Source organism: Phodopus roborovskii, unplaced genomic scaffold (genome assembly GCF_943737965.1).
Source record: "Phodopus roborovskii unplaced genomic scaffold, PHOROB, whole genome shotgun sequence".
NCBI classification, from domain to species: domain Eukaryota; kingdom Metazoa; phylum Chordata; class Mammalia; order Rodentia; family Cricetidae; genus Phodopus; species Phodopus roborovskii.
Window position 1 is genome coordinate 2,535,154 of NW_026126586.1, and position 16,008 is coordinate 2,551,161.

General features: G+C 37.8%; 1 protein-coding gene across 1 annotated transcript in view; it reads left to right on the forward strand.

Annotated features, from left to right (window-relative positions):
• Positions 1-16,008, forward strand: part of Tbc1d5 (TBC1 domain family member 5) — a 247,774-nt gene that overhangs the window by 62,364 nt on the left and 169,402 nt on the right. The window contains exons 3-6 of the mRNA XM_051204190.1: positions 741-849; positions 2,199-2,288; positions 2,384-2,458; positions 4,660-4,727. Coding sequence (XP_051060147.1) covers positions 741-849; positions 2,199-2,288; positions 2,384-2,458; positions 4,660-4,727 — 342 coding nt within the window. The remainder of the gene's footprint in view (positions 1-740; positions 850-2,198; positions 2,289-2,383; positions 2,459-4,659; positions 4,728-16,008) is intronic.

Genomic DNA, 16,008 nt, shown 5'->3' on the forward strand with positions numbered 1-16,008 from the left:
AGTGGAGCAGATTAACTTGTATATTAATGAGGCACAGGTGTGGGCCCCCGGTGTCTGCATGCCTGTGAGGCATGTTTCAGTTGTTTATGTATCTACTCAGCCACAGGTACCACGGGCATTGAAGCTTGCCTTTAACAGTTTTTACACTGAAGCTTTTAAGTTTTTTGATGCTTTCTTGAAATTTCTCTGTACCTGTTGACATTTTCCCACTGATTATGTAGAAAGGAGCTGTGGAGATTTCAGTAGGCAGCATGTACAGTGTAAAAAGGTGGTATTTTACTGCATTTAACTGTCCAGCGTAGCAGGAAACAAAACAGGGTTATTCGAAGAGGTATTTCCTGTGAGAAGTCAGTATAAACAACAGGTCACTGCTTTCTTATGTAATTTTGGAAACAGGTGTAATTTTGTTAATAGATAAATAAGTCATATTTTATAAGACTCATTTTTCTTATTTATTCACAGAACTACACTACCACTGTTTTCGAGGAAATGGAATAGCCTCCATAGACATTACAAATTTAAGAAGCTAGGATAATTATAGCGATCTACATATTCATTAAATCTACAGAAGAACTGTGTCCAAGAAGACAGCCATTCGTTCAGACACAGACAGAACACCACTAAATACATACATTTTAAAAGTTAAATGTCTTAGGCTATTTAAGATTAGTATCCTGTAGCAGTCCTCTCTCAGTAGATTTTAACAAAAGGACACCATTGATCTGGTTTCTTTCCTACAGGAAAGAATGGGAAGAACTATTTGTAAACAACAATTACTTGGCAACAATAAGACAGAAGGGGATTAATGGGCAGCTGAGAAGCAGCAGGTTCCGCAGCATCTGCTGGAAGGTAAGAAGGAAATATTTATTTACAGTTTGTGGTGGCAGCGTATCTGCACATTACCTAATGCCCTGGGAGATTTCCCACACATGGGTCACTTCTTTTGTGTTTTTGTTCTTTTTTAAAGCCACTCATGTTGACCTTTCATAGGACATTTTCTCGTAAGGTTGAGGCACCTGAGCAAGTGGAGCTGGAGCTAGTAAAGGGATTCTTTGAAGTAACTCTTGTCCTTTCCCTTAGTAGTGAACATTGTAGAGCAGCACTATTACATTTCCTAGAGGAGGCAGAAGTGGAGGGGGTAAGCTTGAAGACCCTGTTATTTGAGCTGCTACCCTGTAGCCATCCTCCTTTTGTCTTACTAAGGAGCACATGGCAAAGACTTAACATTCATTTGTTAGAAACATAAAATGGAGGGCAACCAGGAAGGCAGAAGGAAACTGGGTCATTGTCCTTCAGAGAGAAGGGTCATTGGTTACCAAAAATGCGAATGATAATCTGCTGTCACCGTTTTAATTGCTTTGAAAAATTAGCCCTTCTTGTGTCGAAAATGAATGAGTTTGGGTGTAGACTTATATTTTAAATGACCTCTATCAACATTTTTAAGGCTGTGTGCATAAATTTAGCATGTAGAGCCTGTGCAAATCAAAACAATAAGAAATCCATGATGTATTTTTATAGTTCTAGATTTAATAATTCAGATTTAATAATGAAAATACATTTTTCTTTCTTAAGAAGCAGACAGAAGACCTGCTGTTAGAAAATTTGTCTTCAAATATTTGTGCCCCACCCTTCACTCCCTGTTGTTTAACTTTAAGTATATTTCATTTACTAAAAATAAACCTAAGTCTATTCATTTTATTGATATATTAAACTAAATTAAATCAAATTTGTCATTTTTAAGAATGCTTATTGTGAAAAGCTGATTGCCAGTTGTAAATTACATTCTCTGCTGTTTAAGGTGCAGCCTCATTCCTGTGCCCTCAGCCCTCAGGTCACTGACTTGATGTGGGCAGTACCTTCCTACCACTCCCAGGACTATTAGATTTGCAGCTCCCTGTGTTTTCCTCTCTTTTTAGAATAAATCTTGAAGAAAGCTAAATCTATTCTGTGGTTTAGCTTTTTAATTCTTGCTTTTAAGCATTGATTGCTTAGGTTTTGACTATTCTAAACATATTTTTAATGTATCCATGAACATACTATTGGGAATTGAAATGATTATATTGTATGGGACATGTTAAAATTGTGGTGGTTTTTTAAATTTTCAAAAAGATCTTATTTAGCCTGATTTTCATACTTAATAGGGTTTTGGGTTTTTTTCTTTTTTACAATATTTTCTCTTTTTCTCCCCCTCTCAACAGCTCTTTCTTTGTGTTCTTCCTCAAGATAAAAGTCAGTGGATAAGTAGAATTAAAGAACTAAGAGCATGGTATAACAGTATTAAAGAAATAGTAAGTAAAGAGTAAATGTAACTGCAGTTATTTTCAAATGGTTACTTTAAAGTTCACTAGCCTCTGATCTTGCTTTGTATCTCTTTTCTTACCAGCATATCACTAACCCAAGGAAAGTTGTTGGCCAACAGGATCTGATGATCAACAATCCCCTTTCACAAGATGAAGGAGTAATGTTCCTTTTTATTACGTTTATTTGTTTGTTTAAACAGTATTTCATTATTTTGTGTATATGAGTGTTTTGCCTTACATGTATGACTGTATTCCCTGTGTGTGCCTGGTGCCTTTGGAAGCAAGATGAGCATGGTAGATTCCCTGAAACTTGACTTACGGGTTGTTATGAGCCACCATATGGGTGCTGACAACCAAACCAAGTCCTCTGTAAGAGCAGCCAGAGCTGTTAACTACAGAATCATCTCTTAAACCCTTTCTCTGTTCTTGTTCCAACTTTTTTCATTCTGAAAAACATGCTTTAATGATTTATGTTATCTGTGTAGGGTAAGGATACTTTATATGAAAATCCCTATGCAAACAGTGTATTTCATGCCCTGCGTTCTCATTATTCTAAATACTGAATTACCTAAATCCTAGTGTGTGTGTGTGTGTGTGTGTGTGTGTGTGTGTGTGTATTGCATGTATATATACACACCTGTGGAGGTCAAAGGTGGGTGTGGTATCCTGCTCTATCTTCTTGGCCTTGTTTTCTTGAGACTTGTCCTTTCCTTAAAACTCAAGCTTGCTGTCAGTCCAGCTGAGTAGCATCCCCCGTCTCTGTTCCCCAGTGCTAGTTACAACCACAAAAGGCCATACCAGCTTTGTATGTGGTGCTGAGGATGCACACTCAGGCCTCATGCTTGCGTCTTACCTGCTGAGGTAAGTCTCACCTGTGGGTCTGTCTCTGGAATGTTCTCCCCCTCCCAGTGTTGTGAAGCCACTAACCCTTCAACACAGCAGCCTTTGGGAGCTGTCATGATCTACACCACAGAAATTTCTCCTAAGTTATCACTGCACTATAAATTATTTCTTGCTTTTCTAAATGTAGGATTGCTCTGTTTTTGAAAAATAAATGGTAATTTCAGGTTGGCTGTTGCCTTCCAAAATATATCTCATTGTTATTATAAATTTATATGATTGATTTTGACTTCAAACATATTGACATTAATTATGTTGAGCTATGCTTCAACATAAAACTGGCTACCTGTTTTCTTGGACTCCATTTTCCTGGGTGGAAAATTTGCCAGAATTTAGCTAATTTAATTGAAAACATTAATCCATTAGAACATTGGGAAATAAATGGATTGTCTATTTGTCCCTGGCTAACTTTCATCTAAATAATTAACTGCTAGTTACAGGCTTGTGTTCACATTTTAGGAATTTTCATGTTCAAAATTCAATTTTTAGGTACTTGCCTGAAACCACCCAGGTTCAATCCCTGAGACATACGTGTGTGTGTGTGTGTGTGTGTGTGTGTGTGTTGTGCATGCTGTGTGCATGCCTGAGCGTGAGCTTGTATATTATAAGTGAGACTAGGGGGAACTACACGGGGTCTCATAAGAACTAACTCTAAAACAGAAGAGCATCCCATGAGGATGGTGGCATCTGAGTTGCAATGGAGAGCGTAGTAGCTAAGGAACAGCTATACATTTGGTAGGACTGTCAAAGTAGCTAAGGAACAGCTTAGAAGTATACATTTGGTCCTTGGAACAAAGCAACTACCCATCGTGACTGTGGAGAAGCTCATATCCTGGTGGAGTATAAGACAGTTATTTCTTAACAGAGACTATATAACTTACTTTCTTGTTGCTGCTCTACATATAAGTATGTAGTTGAGAAAGAAATTTTTCCCATTTTATAGATATATTAGTATTTTTCTGATGTGTAAACTTTGCTATAGTGCCATAAGATATTAAGTAATTTTTAAACGGTTGGTTTTGTTCCTTTGTTTTGTTAAGAGAGGTTCCTACTACATGGCCTTGGCTAGACTGAAACTTGCTAGGGCTGGCCTCAAACTCACAGAGATCTGCCTGCCTCTGCCACCAGTGTGAGGGGATTAACGGTGCGTGCCACTTTACCCCGTCAGTATGTCGTTTTTGGCATTTCCCAGAGTTTATCTTTTGAAAATGTGAGTAGAAGACATCAGTGGGAGCGTGTCCTCCGCCCTGCAGAGGCGATGGATGCGTCTAAAGTGCATACGGCAGGAACGGGTTTGAATTAAACCAGATTGTAATAAAAACTATTTCTGTCAGGTTTCTGAGAAATCTAAAGTGGCAGCTTAGAGAAGAATAAATTCAATCACTTAAATTATTAAATTGAAGTCATAAAAGTCAAGCAGTGTGAGATTGTTTTAATTAGGTTATTCTCATTTTTCCAGAGTCTTTGGAACAAGTTCTTTCAAGATAAAGAGCTGCGGTCCATGATTGAGCAAGACGTCAAAAGAACGTACGTATGTAGAGCTGGGCTTTGTTCACTAATTCAAAATGGCGTTTCTTCTCTGAAACCTAAACACGGTGGGAACCTTAAGTGACTTCAGCATTCTACTTGCAAAGTCATTTTTTAAAATACATTTTGATTTTACAGATTCTTTCCAAAGATTTCAAAATATCCAAATGAAACTGCACATCAACCAAAGAATATTAGCTTTATCAATTTCTGACCTTTCCTGTACATGATTCTGAAAGGGTTATATTGTATGATTATTTATATTGGTAATACTCGGAGAGCTTATTTCTGTGTATACATTTTTACTGCCTCCCAGCACAATTAATCTGTGTCCTCCTCCTTACTATTTACCGTGGTTACCCTTCTTGTTTTTTCTGGGTGCACTTCGGGTGTGTAAATAACCTGGTCTGTTAATCTATTCACACTCACATAAAAAAGTCACCTCTTTTTGCATAGTAAATGTCCTATCACCATTACAAATGAGACCTCATCTTTCTGCATTGTCTATTATGAAATCCTTGGGTTTGCCTAAGAGATCCATTTTGAGTTCTAGGTAATACACAGTACAACCATGGTCAGATTACTCTCAATGTCCTCCGTCTCAGTTGGCCTTTGCTGTAAATGGGGATAATAGTAGTTACCTCCCAAAGTTTTTATGAATCAATTGCTTAAGGTTAGCCATTCCTTGCCACAATTTCTTGGGAGTAGAGCATGTCATATTTTGACTGGCTGTGTAGAGTTTGTCAGTTAGTAATCCTTAATCCAAAAATTCCAAATCCTAAATGGTTCGAATTCAAAACTTTTTGAATATTGATTCAGTGCCCTCAAAATTTTGTATTTTGTATTCAGGGATGTTTAACCTGCATGCAAAGTAAAGTAGTGATTTAGAAAGCTTTGTGATTCACCTGTTATACAATGTTATCAAAGTTCATCTTTATAGCTGCACTTACTATGAATCCACAAAAGAGTGCATTAGAAATATTTAACCTGCAACATTTCCAGTGTGTTCTATCTATGACAATGTCAGTCCTCTAGTTTTCTGACATTCATATCTTTCTTTTATGTTCCAAAACACTGAAACATCAGATGACTTGAACTACTACCGAATTACCTACATTGTTCAACAGATGGGATTTTCTGCTTAAAAATGGCAATCACTCAAAAGAATCAGGAGTTGAGAGATCAGCTAAACTGCAGCTAATGTGTGCAGTGGGAATCATTTTAATTATCTTGCCTCTCCCAGTTAGTTCAGGAGTCACCCATTTTGTAAAATAAGCTCTTCTCCGAGGGCAGTACCTGGTCTCTTTAGTGCCAGTTTCCAGAAACTAAAGCACCTTTGTATCGGCACATATGAGGCTCATAGAAAGTACTGATTGTTTTTAAAGATGAAGGGACTTCCTCATTGACCATTTAAGAACTTTGTTAATCAATGTGTGAAAAAACAGACCTCATCCTAAAAACACATAGGATTACACATCACTAGCCAAATAGTAGCTGAATTTGTTTTTAAAAGAGTCAAAACTACTACATCTCAGAGGAAGAATTTTGATTCATCTTTCTGTAAATATTAAATGGAAATGGAGAGGTGATGGCATTGGTGTAGAACCATACACTCAGAAATAAGAGTGGTCCAGAGTCAGTCATTTTGCTTATTTAGCTCACATGTTTTCCCTGGCTGGGAAACTGGTTTTGTTTTGTTTTGTTTTGATTGTTTGTTTGTTTGTTTGTTTAAACTGTTCTGGTCCCCCCCCAGAGCAATATAAGATGTGCACATCAATACAAATAGTTAAATTTTCTCTCTCCCCCCCCCACACTAGTATATTTGAAGGCACATACAAGATTCAGGGTAGGTATGTGGGAGAGCCTATAGATCAAAGTAGCTTGGAGTCAGGATGACAAATGTCACACTCCTTTAATTCTGCTGCTGCAGAGAGTAAGACAGGGCTCTGGGAATTCCCATGCAACCTGGTTTATGTAGGAAGATTCTATCACAAAACAAAATAAAACCTGAACAGCAAAGAAAAAATTGCTGAAGACTTAAGTATTGAAGATAGGGTAACTAGTATTCCTGTACAGTCACTAAATTTCAAAGTCATCAAAGTGTAATAGCTAGAATATTATTACCACTTTCCATCTGGTGTTGGTCACATTTATTCCTAGTTCCCCAGGAACCGCCATTATTGAAGGAATCTCCGAGAAGAGGTTTGTACTGACCATCCTTGTACAGATCTAGTTAGAGGAGTATTTCAGGCAGTGGGATCACCTGTTCAAAAGTTCCTCCTAAAAAATGAGTGTTGAGAGGAACAAAGTTAAGTGAGGTATGACTAGAACTAAATCATTTAAAGAAAGGAATCTAAAAAGATGGGAGCCCGTACAAAAGCCGTGCTTAGAATGTAGTGAGATCTGGATTTATTCACATTTGTACTGGGCAGCAGTGACTTAAACTGAAGACGAAGTACTAAAGATGGGAGTGAATACATTGATGTCACACCTTTCTATTTCTTAATACAAATCAGGTTACTCTGCTCTGTTGAATTATTACTACTCTGCTTGTAGTTCTCAACCTCCTGTCTATAAGCTATTGTTTGTTGTTCTCTCTGGATCTGTTTGGTACCTTTTCTCCTCCAGTCCATTGCATTGCTCAGTCCTGTCACTCTTCTCAAAGCAAATTTATAATCCTACGGCTTAATTGTTGGAAACTTGTGACTGTCTGTGGATATGTCCTGTTTCTATAACACACATCTAGTTCCCTTTCACGGTGTTACTTTCTGTCACTATTCCAAGAACAGGTTTGGCCTAGCATTCTACTTACCCACAGCTTGTTGAGGGTCCCTGCCTCTCACCATATCTGTGACACATTTTATGGGCTTTCCATTTGGGTTTTTTTTTTTTTTTTTTTAAGTGACTATTTTTCATTCTGTTGAATTTCCCTATAACTTTTGTATGATATTTAACTTTGGTCTTCCATTTATTTAAGTCTATCTCATATACATTCATGACATTTTTATTAATCTCAGGTTTTCAGGCATACTAGATGCCAAAATAAGTATGACATATCCCCAGTAAGAAATTCAGGCCTAATAGGGAAAGCAGCAAAAAGAATTAGAAAGAGCCCAGTTGCTGCCATAGAAGAAGCAGGTGTCTGAGGCCTCACCTTATGGGTTAGACCCTGAGAAAGCCAAGAGCCAGGTGAGGCCTCACCTTATGGGCAGACCCTGAGAAAGCCAAGAAAGAGTCCACGCTGCATAGGGGAGGTGAGGCCTCACCTTATGGGCAGACCCTGAGAAAGCCAAGAAAGAGTCCAGTCGCTGTCATAGGAGAAGCAGGTGAGGCCTCATCTTATGGGCAGACCCTGAGAAAGCCAAGAGCCAAAGCCTTCAGTTTTGTTGCTGCTGTTTGTTTTGTGCTGGATTGGTTTTTTTGACTTAGGCTGTTTTGTTTTTTTGTTTGTTTGTTTGTTTGCTTGTTTGTTTTTGTTTGTTTGTCTTTTGGTCTCAAGACACATTGCCAAATTGATGCACAAGAAAAGACCAATCATTGTGATGGTCAATGGCAGTAGTGTAGCTTCGCCATCACTGTGCTTCTCAACATCTTTTCAGTCTGACAAGACATATGCGTGTTTAACAGATCTACTAGCTTGAGTTTAAATAAGGAAATTTGATGATTGAATTATTTTTTACCTGGAGATTCATTTTATTAAATATTTTCCCCTTACATTATTTTAATATTCATTTTAAGCCACTACTCTATTTTTACTTTTAAGAGGTTTGTATTCTTTTAAATTAATTGTTCCTTATCTCAGGCTAATGAAGTGGTAACTATCCCTATTTTTATTACAGAAACAAAACCATAATACAATGTAAATCAGTGTCCAGTCTCTAGAATTTCTAATTTAGAGTTTATATGGTTCTGAAAATTTTTTTGCCACATTTTAATTAAAAAGCTCCAGTGTTAGCAATTTTAAATTTTAACATTATTTAAAATAACTGAGTTCAGGATTCAATAGCATTTTCATACTAGATGCCAAAGAAGTATGTTATTTGGTCTGTCAAGGTCTGTTCTAAAAATACACATCTATAATACCATTTGCAGATTAACATAGTATGAGCTTTGCCAAATAGTCTCATCTTTTCTTTAGATACATTCTGTCTCCTGAAGTGGATCATTAAAGTTCTTTGAGTTATAATATTTTCCTTTAGACATGAAAGTTTGCCTGCTTGCCTGTATGACTTGGTGGTCATTATTTTTAACTCTTGGTCTTTTTTATTCTTAGTAATTGTCCCCATTTCAGGTGTCCCGTGCACCCTCACTATTTGTCCCATTTCAGGTGCCCTGTGCCCCCTCACTATTCCCCATTTCCGGTGCCCTGTGCACCCTCACTATTCCCCATTTCCGGTGCCCTGTGCACCCTCACTATTCCCCATTTCAGGTGTCCTGTGTCCCCTCACTATTCCCCATTTCCGGTGCCCTGTGCACCCTCACTATTTGTCCCATTTCAGGTGCCCTGTGCACCCTCACTATTCCCCATTTCCGGTGCCCTGTGCACCCTCACTATTTGTCCCATTTCAGGTGTCTGTTTATTCTCCTGTTTGCTATGTGAGCCCACATGCACTTAGTCGTTTTCACTTTTGTTTTGTTTAAAAGATGGAATATTTTTATTTTAGAGTTTGCTTTTATTTATAACTTATATATAGGACAAATAAACTTTGTATACTCACTTTTAAAAAAATCACTTACCATTTTGAGGACTGATTAATAATTGTAAAGTTTTCTTTTAAATTGTAGATGTGCACTAGTCACTTTATTAGAAACCATGCATAGTAACTAAGGTAATTGTGAATAAAATTTTAAAATTACGTTTCAGTTATATTAACTGCATTTAAATCTTAGTAGCTATTGGGCAGCCGTATGTTTCTAACTTTGTAGAAGGTTCTGTTGAACACTATTATATAGATAATTGCTATTTTTTAACGTGTGTTATATGACTATGTTTAGGTTTTATTCATATTGGATATGTAGCTGGCAGATGCTGAATATTTGCATTGTTTTCTTTTCCACTTAGAAATTTCCAGCTTTTATAATATATTAAGACTTTCGTAAGTTTTGGTCAAGTGTAACTAATTCTCTATTACATTGTGGTATACCAATAGCAAGCAGACCATTGTTGGAAAACACTGATATATTAGTGCTATCCAAACAATTTTGCAGAACTAATTTATGTAATTATTATTCTTTTAAATGTAAAGTGTACCTTTGCCTTCACTCCCATTTCTGTAGAAGTACCCCCAGAATGTCCTGACTGTTGGAATATTTTACACAGTTGCCTTAGAATCTATTTTTTATTTAAATTAAAAACAAATGACTCTAGGGAAAGGGGGATTTTACAAGCAATTTCAGAGCAGAATTGATTTTGGTGTGTGTTAATGCAGACAATCTGCCCAGTGTTAAAATGTTACAGGGGAAAAAAATACAAGCTGCCATATTCATGTGATCACACCAAAATAGCAGCTTGTATTTATATTTTCTGTCTCCTTGAGGTGGACTGCAGGCACACATGAATGAAGAGATGTGCTTCGGGTTGTGATTTTATTTAATGCAGACAAAGTACACGCTTGTGCATTCACGACCAGCCCTCACATATGCACTTGTTCACAGCCGAGAAAGTGAAAACTACAACACAAGCCGCTCTCCACGAGTTGTCAGCAACCTGTGTGTGTGTTTTTAAATATTAAAGAGGGGGAGAAAACAGATTTTCAGGGATAGAAAAAACAGTTCCTCTGTCCAATGGCCCACAGTTCTTCTCATTTCACATTTAAGGTAAAAGCTGAAATTATCATTGTTGTTGCATACCTAACTTAGAAATAAGTGTGTTGCCATTCTGCTGTTGTTTTTCTTCCTCTTATTGAAATAGATGGTTTTCCCCCCAAATGATATATCATGATTACATGATTACAGTTTCCCCTCCCTCTGCTCTTAGCAGTTTCTCCATACCTCTCCTTCCACCCAGGTCCATCCCTTCCTCATAAGAGATAATAATTAAAATAAAAACTAACACGTTGGAACCGAACAAAGCTAACAGAAGGCATAGAGCCCAGGAGAAGGCCCAAGAAACAGAGACCCACTTGTTTACACAATCAGGAATCCCATAAAACACTAAAATGGAAGCCATGGTTTATATGCGGAGGATCCAGTGCAGACCCGTGCATTCTGCCTCGGTCTGGTCTCCAGGGTTCATGTGAGCTCTGATGGTGTTGTTATTTTTTCATGGTGTGTGCTTCTCCCCTGGCTCTTACTGTATTTCCACCTCCTCTTCAGAAGGGTTTTCTGATCCCTGAGGGAAAGATTTGATGGAGACATCCCATTTAAGGCTGCATGTTCCAAGGTCTCTCACTCTCTGCCTGCTGCCTGGCTGTGGGCCTCTGTCTTTATTCCCATCTGCTGCAGGAGGAAGTTTCTCTGATGGTGACATTTGCTATATGTATACTTTTTCAACAGTAGTATCTGGTATGTCCTAGGTCCTTAGGCTAGTCTCAGGACGGTTTTGGGTATGGAGTCATTCTTATGGAATGGACCCTCTGTCAAATCAGATACTGCTTGGTTACTCCTACAACCGTTGCGCCACCATTGCACTAGCATATCTTGCAGACAGGCCACCGTTGTCAATCAAACAATTTGTGTTTGGCTTGGCACTTCTCTTTTGGTAGTTTACAGGGTGCCCTCCTGTACCAAAGATTATTATGGTAGGGTTGAAGACTCTAAGTAGGTACCAGCTAGACCAATCCATGTTCAGTGAGTTGTGCAGGTGTTGTCTCCATCCATATGACCTTGTTGTCATTTTGTAGACAGTAGCCTCCCTGTCTTGGCAACAGCCTGGGTTGTTTGTGGGATTCGCATGGTTGGATGTAACCTAGTCCCAGCATTGGAAGCGTCATTTGGTGACAAGAGATGTTCATTTGGGACTGTGTCTTCTTATTTTTTGGCAAAGTCATTTAGGTCAAATTCATCTATGTATATATTTTATGAAGTTTCTATTGTATTGTTTCCATAGTATCCTCAAATAGCTCTTAATTTCAGCTGTCTCTCTCTGCCCCTGCCTCCTTTCCCCTTCTCCACTTCTCGTATTTCAGAACTCCCAGGCATCATTAACTATCTGTTTTGTTTACCTGTCCTAAGGAGGGCTGTCTATCTACCCTAGTCCCTTACTCTGTACCTTACCTTTGCGGTTCTACACATTATAACTTGGTTATAACAGCTAATGTCTACATAAAGGCAAATACATATTACATTTGTCTTTTTGGACCTCGCTCAAGTTGGTTTTTCATTTTCTAGTTCTTTCCATTTACCTGCCAATTTCATGATTTAATTTTTTCATGCCTAAGTAAGACTTCATTGTGTAAATATACCACATTTTCGGAATCCATTATTTTACTGAGGAACATCTACTTTATTTCCATTTTCTGGCTATTGTGAATAGAGCATCAATGAACATTAATGAGCCAATGTCTCTGTGGGAGGATGAAGCATCCTTTGGCTATGTGCCTATAGTGGTATAGTCAGACCTTGAGGGAGATTGGTTCCCATCTTCCTAAGAACCACCATACTGATTTCCATAGTGGCTGTACAAGTTTGCATACTCCCCAGCAATGGAAGGAGTGTTCCCCTGACTCCACATCATTGCCAGCATGAGCTGTCACTTTGATTGATCTTAACCATTCTGACAGATGAAGACAGAATCTTCAAGTAGCTTTGATTTGCGTTTTCCTGATTCTAAAGGATGTTGAACAATTAAGTGTTTCTTAGCCATTTGAGATTTCTCTTTGAAGAATTCTCTGTTTAGGTCTGTTTGTGTCCCATTTCTTAAGTTAGGTTGTTTTCTTGATATCTTGTTTTTAGAGTTCTTTGTAAATTTTAGATGCCATCCCCCTATTGAATGTGTATAGTTGGTAAAGATCTTTTCCCTTCCAGGCTACAGCTGTATTCCTTGTCATTCAGAAATTTTTCAGTTTGGTGAGATTCCATTTGCTAATTGTTGATTTTAGTGCCTATGCTTTCTGTTCAGAAAGATTTTTTTTTTTTTTACTTTGTTTTGTTTTTCCTGTCCTAATGAGGTCAGAACTATTCTCCACTTTCTCTTCTCTCCAGTTCAGTGTTCTGGTTTTATCTTGAGGTCTTTGATCCATTTGGAGTTGAGTTTTGTACATGGTGATAAATAATGTATCTGTTTGGATTCTTTTACATGCAGACTTCCGGTTTGACCAATACCATATGTTGAAGATGCCATCTTTATTCCAGTGTGTATTTCTGTCTGGATTCTTTATTAGAGAAATCAGATATCCATGGTTGTGTGTACTTATGTTTTATTCCATTGATTCACATTTCTGTTTCCCTGCAAATAAATGTTGTTATTTCTATAGCTCTGTTGTACAGCTTGAAGTAAAGAATGTAACACCTTCAACCATTCTTTCACATTTCAGGATTGTTGTAACTATCCTGGGTTTGTTTGTTTTGTTTTGTTTTGTTTTTTGTTTGTGTATGAAGCTGAGAATTGTCCTTTCAAGAGGTGTTAAGAATTGTGTTGGAATTTTGATGGAGATTGCATTGGATCTGTAGATTGCCTTTGGTAGGATGGCCATACTTACTGCCGCTCTGCCTCTCTGATCTTTTAGCTCCCCCTCTCACCAAAAGCTTACTTCAAGTTTTTATTAAGATCAAAGAGATTCCCTGCTGCAAATTACTTTTTGGTAAATTACTATGACCTACAGTTGTTTTAGAAGGTGAACATTCTAATAACGACTGCTTCTTCTTTTCTGTACCCACATTTTATTGTGAATTATCACCTGAAACTATGTACAGATTACAGTTGTGCTCCAGTTTTTTCTAAGCTCCAAAATTCTTAGGTATCTTTGCAGTCTCCATGGAGGGCATATATGTGTGGTCAGCCATCTACTTAATTCCTACAAATCTTCTTCAGTTTCAGAGACATTTACTGAGCACGAGACGTTTACTGAGCACTTTCAGTGTACAACACACATAGGAAACAAATTGGACAGAACATAAATGATTCTGCATATTGCAGTTTATTTAGAAAGTAGTAACAATTAAAATCTGTATTTCCAGTTCAGTGTTTCTCAACTATGAATTTTTGACATTTTAGACCAAGTAACAGCTGTGAGAGGTTGTTAGATACAGTTCAGCCCTGTAGCCTCCCTGCTAAAGCACTGGCGGGTGGAGGGCCTTTTTTTTCCTTTTCTTTTTTTCTTTTTGTTTGTTTGTTTTGTTGCTGTTGTTGTTTTCCGTGATTGAAGAATTTTCTGTAGCTTTATTTTAGCTCTTACAAAAGGGTTTCTCAGTCAAGCTTCTGGTTTCATCTTCAATCTTTATTTTCCGTCTGTGTCCTAGATTTTATTTTGCCAAGAAACAGTGCCATAATGTTACCATGTGCTGCTGATTGGAGAGGCTGAGAATGGGAAGCTTTCTAAAGTCAACCGCTTCTTGTAGTACACACACAGGCATGCTTTCCAGTTCTTCCCTTTGCTTTATCTTTGTTCACTCTACCTTTGATAAGGAGAGCCAGGAGATGACTCTTCAGTACTGAGCCTGGATTCTCCTCAGCAAGGTCACCCAGCGTGGCATTGTGTTTACTGTTCCAGTGTGACCAGAGGCACCAGTGTGTCAGAGTATCTGTCTTGCATTGTAGTGAACCTTCCCCTCCTTTTTCTTACACTGTTTTCGTATTGTCCCTGAGCCCTTGCTGGTTTGTAGCTGCTCCTGGGTTGTCTTTACCAGTCTCTTTGATACCTTTAGTTCTTCACCAGCATTCTCCTGAAGAGCATTCTTGCCTTCCAGATCCTGAAGACATCTCAACATTGTTTTAAACACATCTTGCTTTCAGACCTCGAGACTTTTCACTGATCACGTTTTTTGTTAGTTTGTTAATTTGACTACATTTCTCCCTTCCTTTCTTCCCTTCCAGTCCTCCTGTATGCTCTTCTCCACTCTCCCTCAAATTCCTGTCTTCTAATATATGGGCTTTCATTCTGTGTTAGACTGTTGTTCATAAACAGTAAACCCCAGTAAGGTATTAGAGTTGTTAGGGTGGTTAATGGTAAACTGGGGAGTTTTCATCAGCTCATTTTCAGGTTCGGATGAGTGTTTAAATTTGATTTTCTGTTTTTGAAATATGGGTATAACACCAGTTATTTTTCCTTCAAGTCCTTCTGTGCTTCTTTGTCCTGCTTCATGACCATAAACCCTTACCAGGGGCTTTATTTTTTCCCCTGGGGCATCTTATTGAATACTTACATCTTCACTAATTCATCTGGGCCCAATGCGTTGTCTGTTTTAATACTTCTAATTACCTAATTATGTACTATAATTCGGGGACAAAGCCCTTCCTCATTTTTACTCATTTCTTAACCCTTTTCTTTCTTAGGAAGTATTTGTTTGTATCTTTGTTCTATGAAAAGTATTGACTTAAGATAATCTAGATATCTGTCTATAGTGAAGACTTTTGATACATTGCCAAGTATTGCCAGAAACACTTTGAATTCATTGTGGTATTTATTTTGAATTAACTTTTGCTAATCACATGTTCAGAAACCTTTTACTTTTGTCTGGGTTTTTGTTTGTTTGTTTGTGTTTTTGTTTTGTTTGTTTGTTCTTTTAGTTTTTTTGGATGAGCCACATTCATTGGTGTGATCATATGCAATTTAGGAATTTGAGTACTGGGTACTGGAGTGATGGCTTAGCAGCAAAACCACTAGCTGTTCTTCTAGAGGACATGACTTTAATTCCCCGCACCTCTATAAGTCCAGCTCCAGGGGACCCCATGCCTTTGTCCTCTGTGGGCACTAGCACTGATTGCGTGTAACTACAAACACACACAGAGTTTTGTTTTGTTTTGTTTAATGGCATTTTTTGAACTACATCTCCAGGCCATAACCTTTGAGTTCCATTAATTTAGATTGCACATATAAGTGAAAACGTAGATTTTGCCTTTCTGTTTATAGCTTATTTTCCTTAGCCTGTTTTCCATTTCCATGCATATTTTTTATAACGAGTGGAATTTCTTCCTGTTTTGTGTTGAAAGGTATATTGTATATGCATAGTACATTCCATCTCAATCTTCCATCCATTTGAGGTGATCACTTGGTACGTTGTTGGCGTTAGGAGTACAGACATTTCTTTGACATGTCAGATCTTACTGCCAGTATGAAGAAGTGGATATTCTGATTTTATTTTATATTTGAGGGTCCTTCATGCCGTCTTCTATAATGGCAGT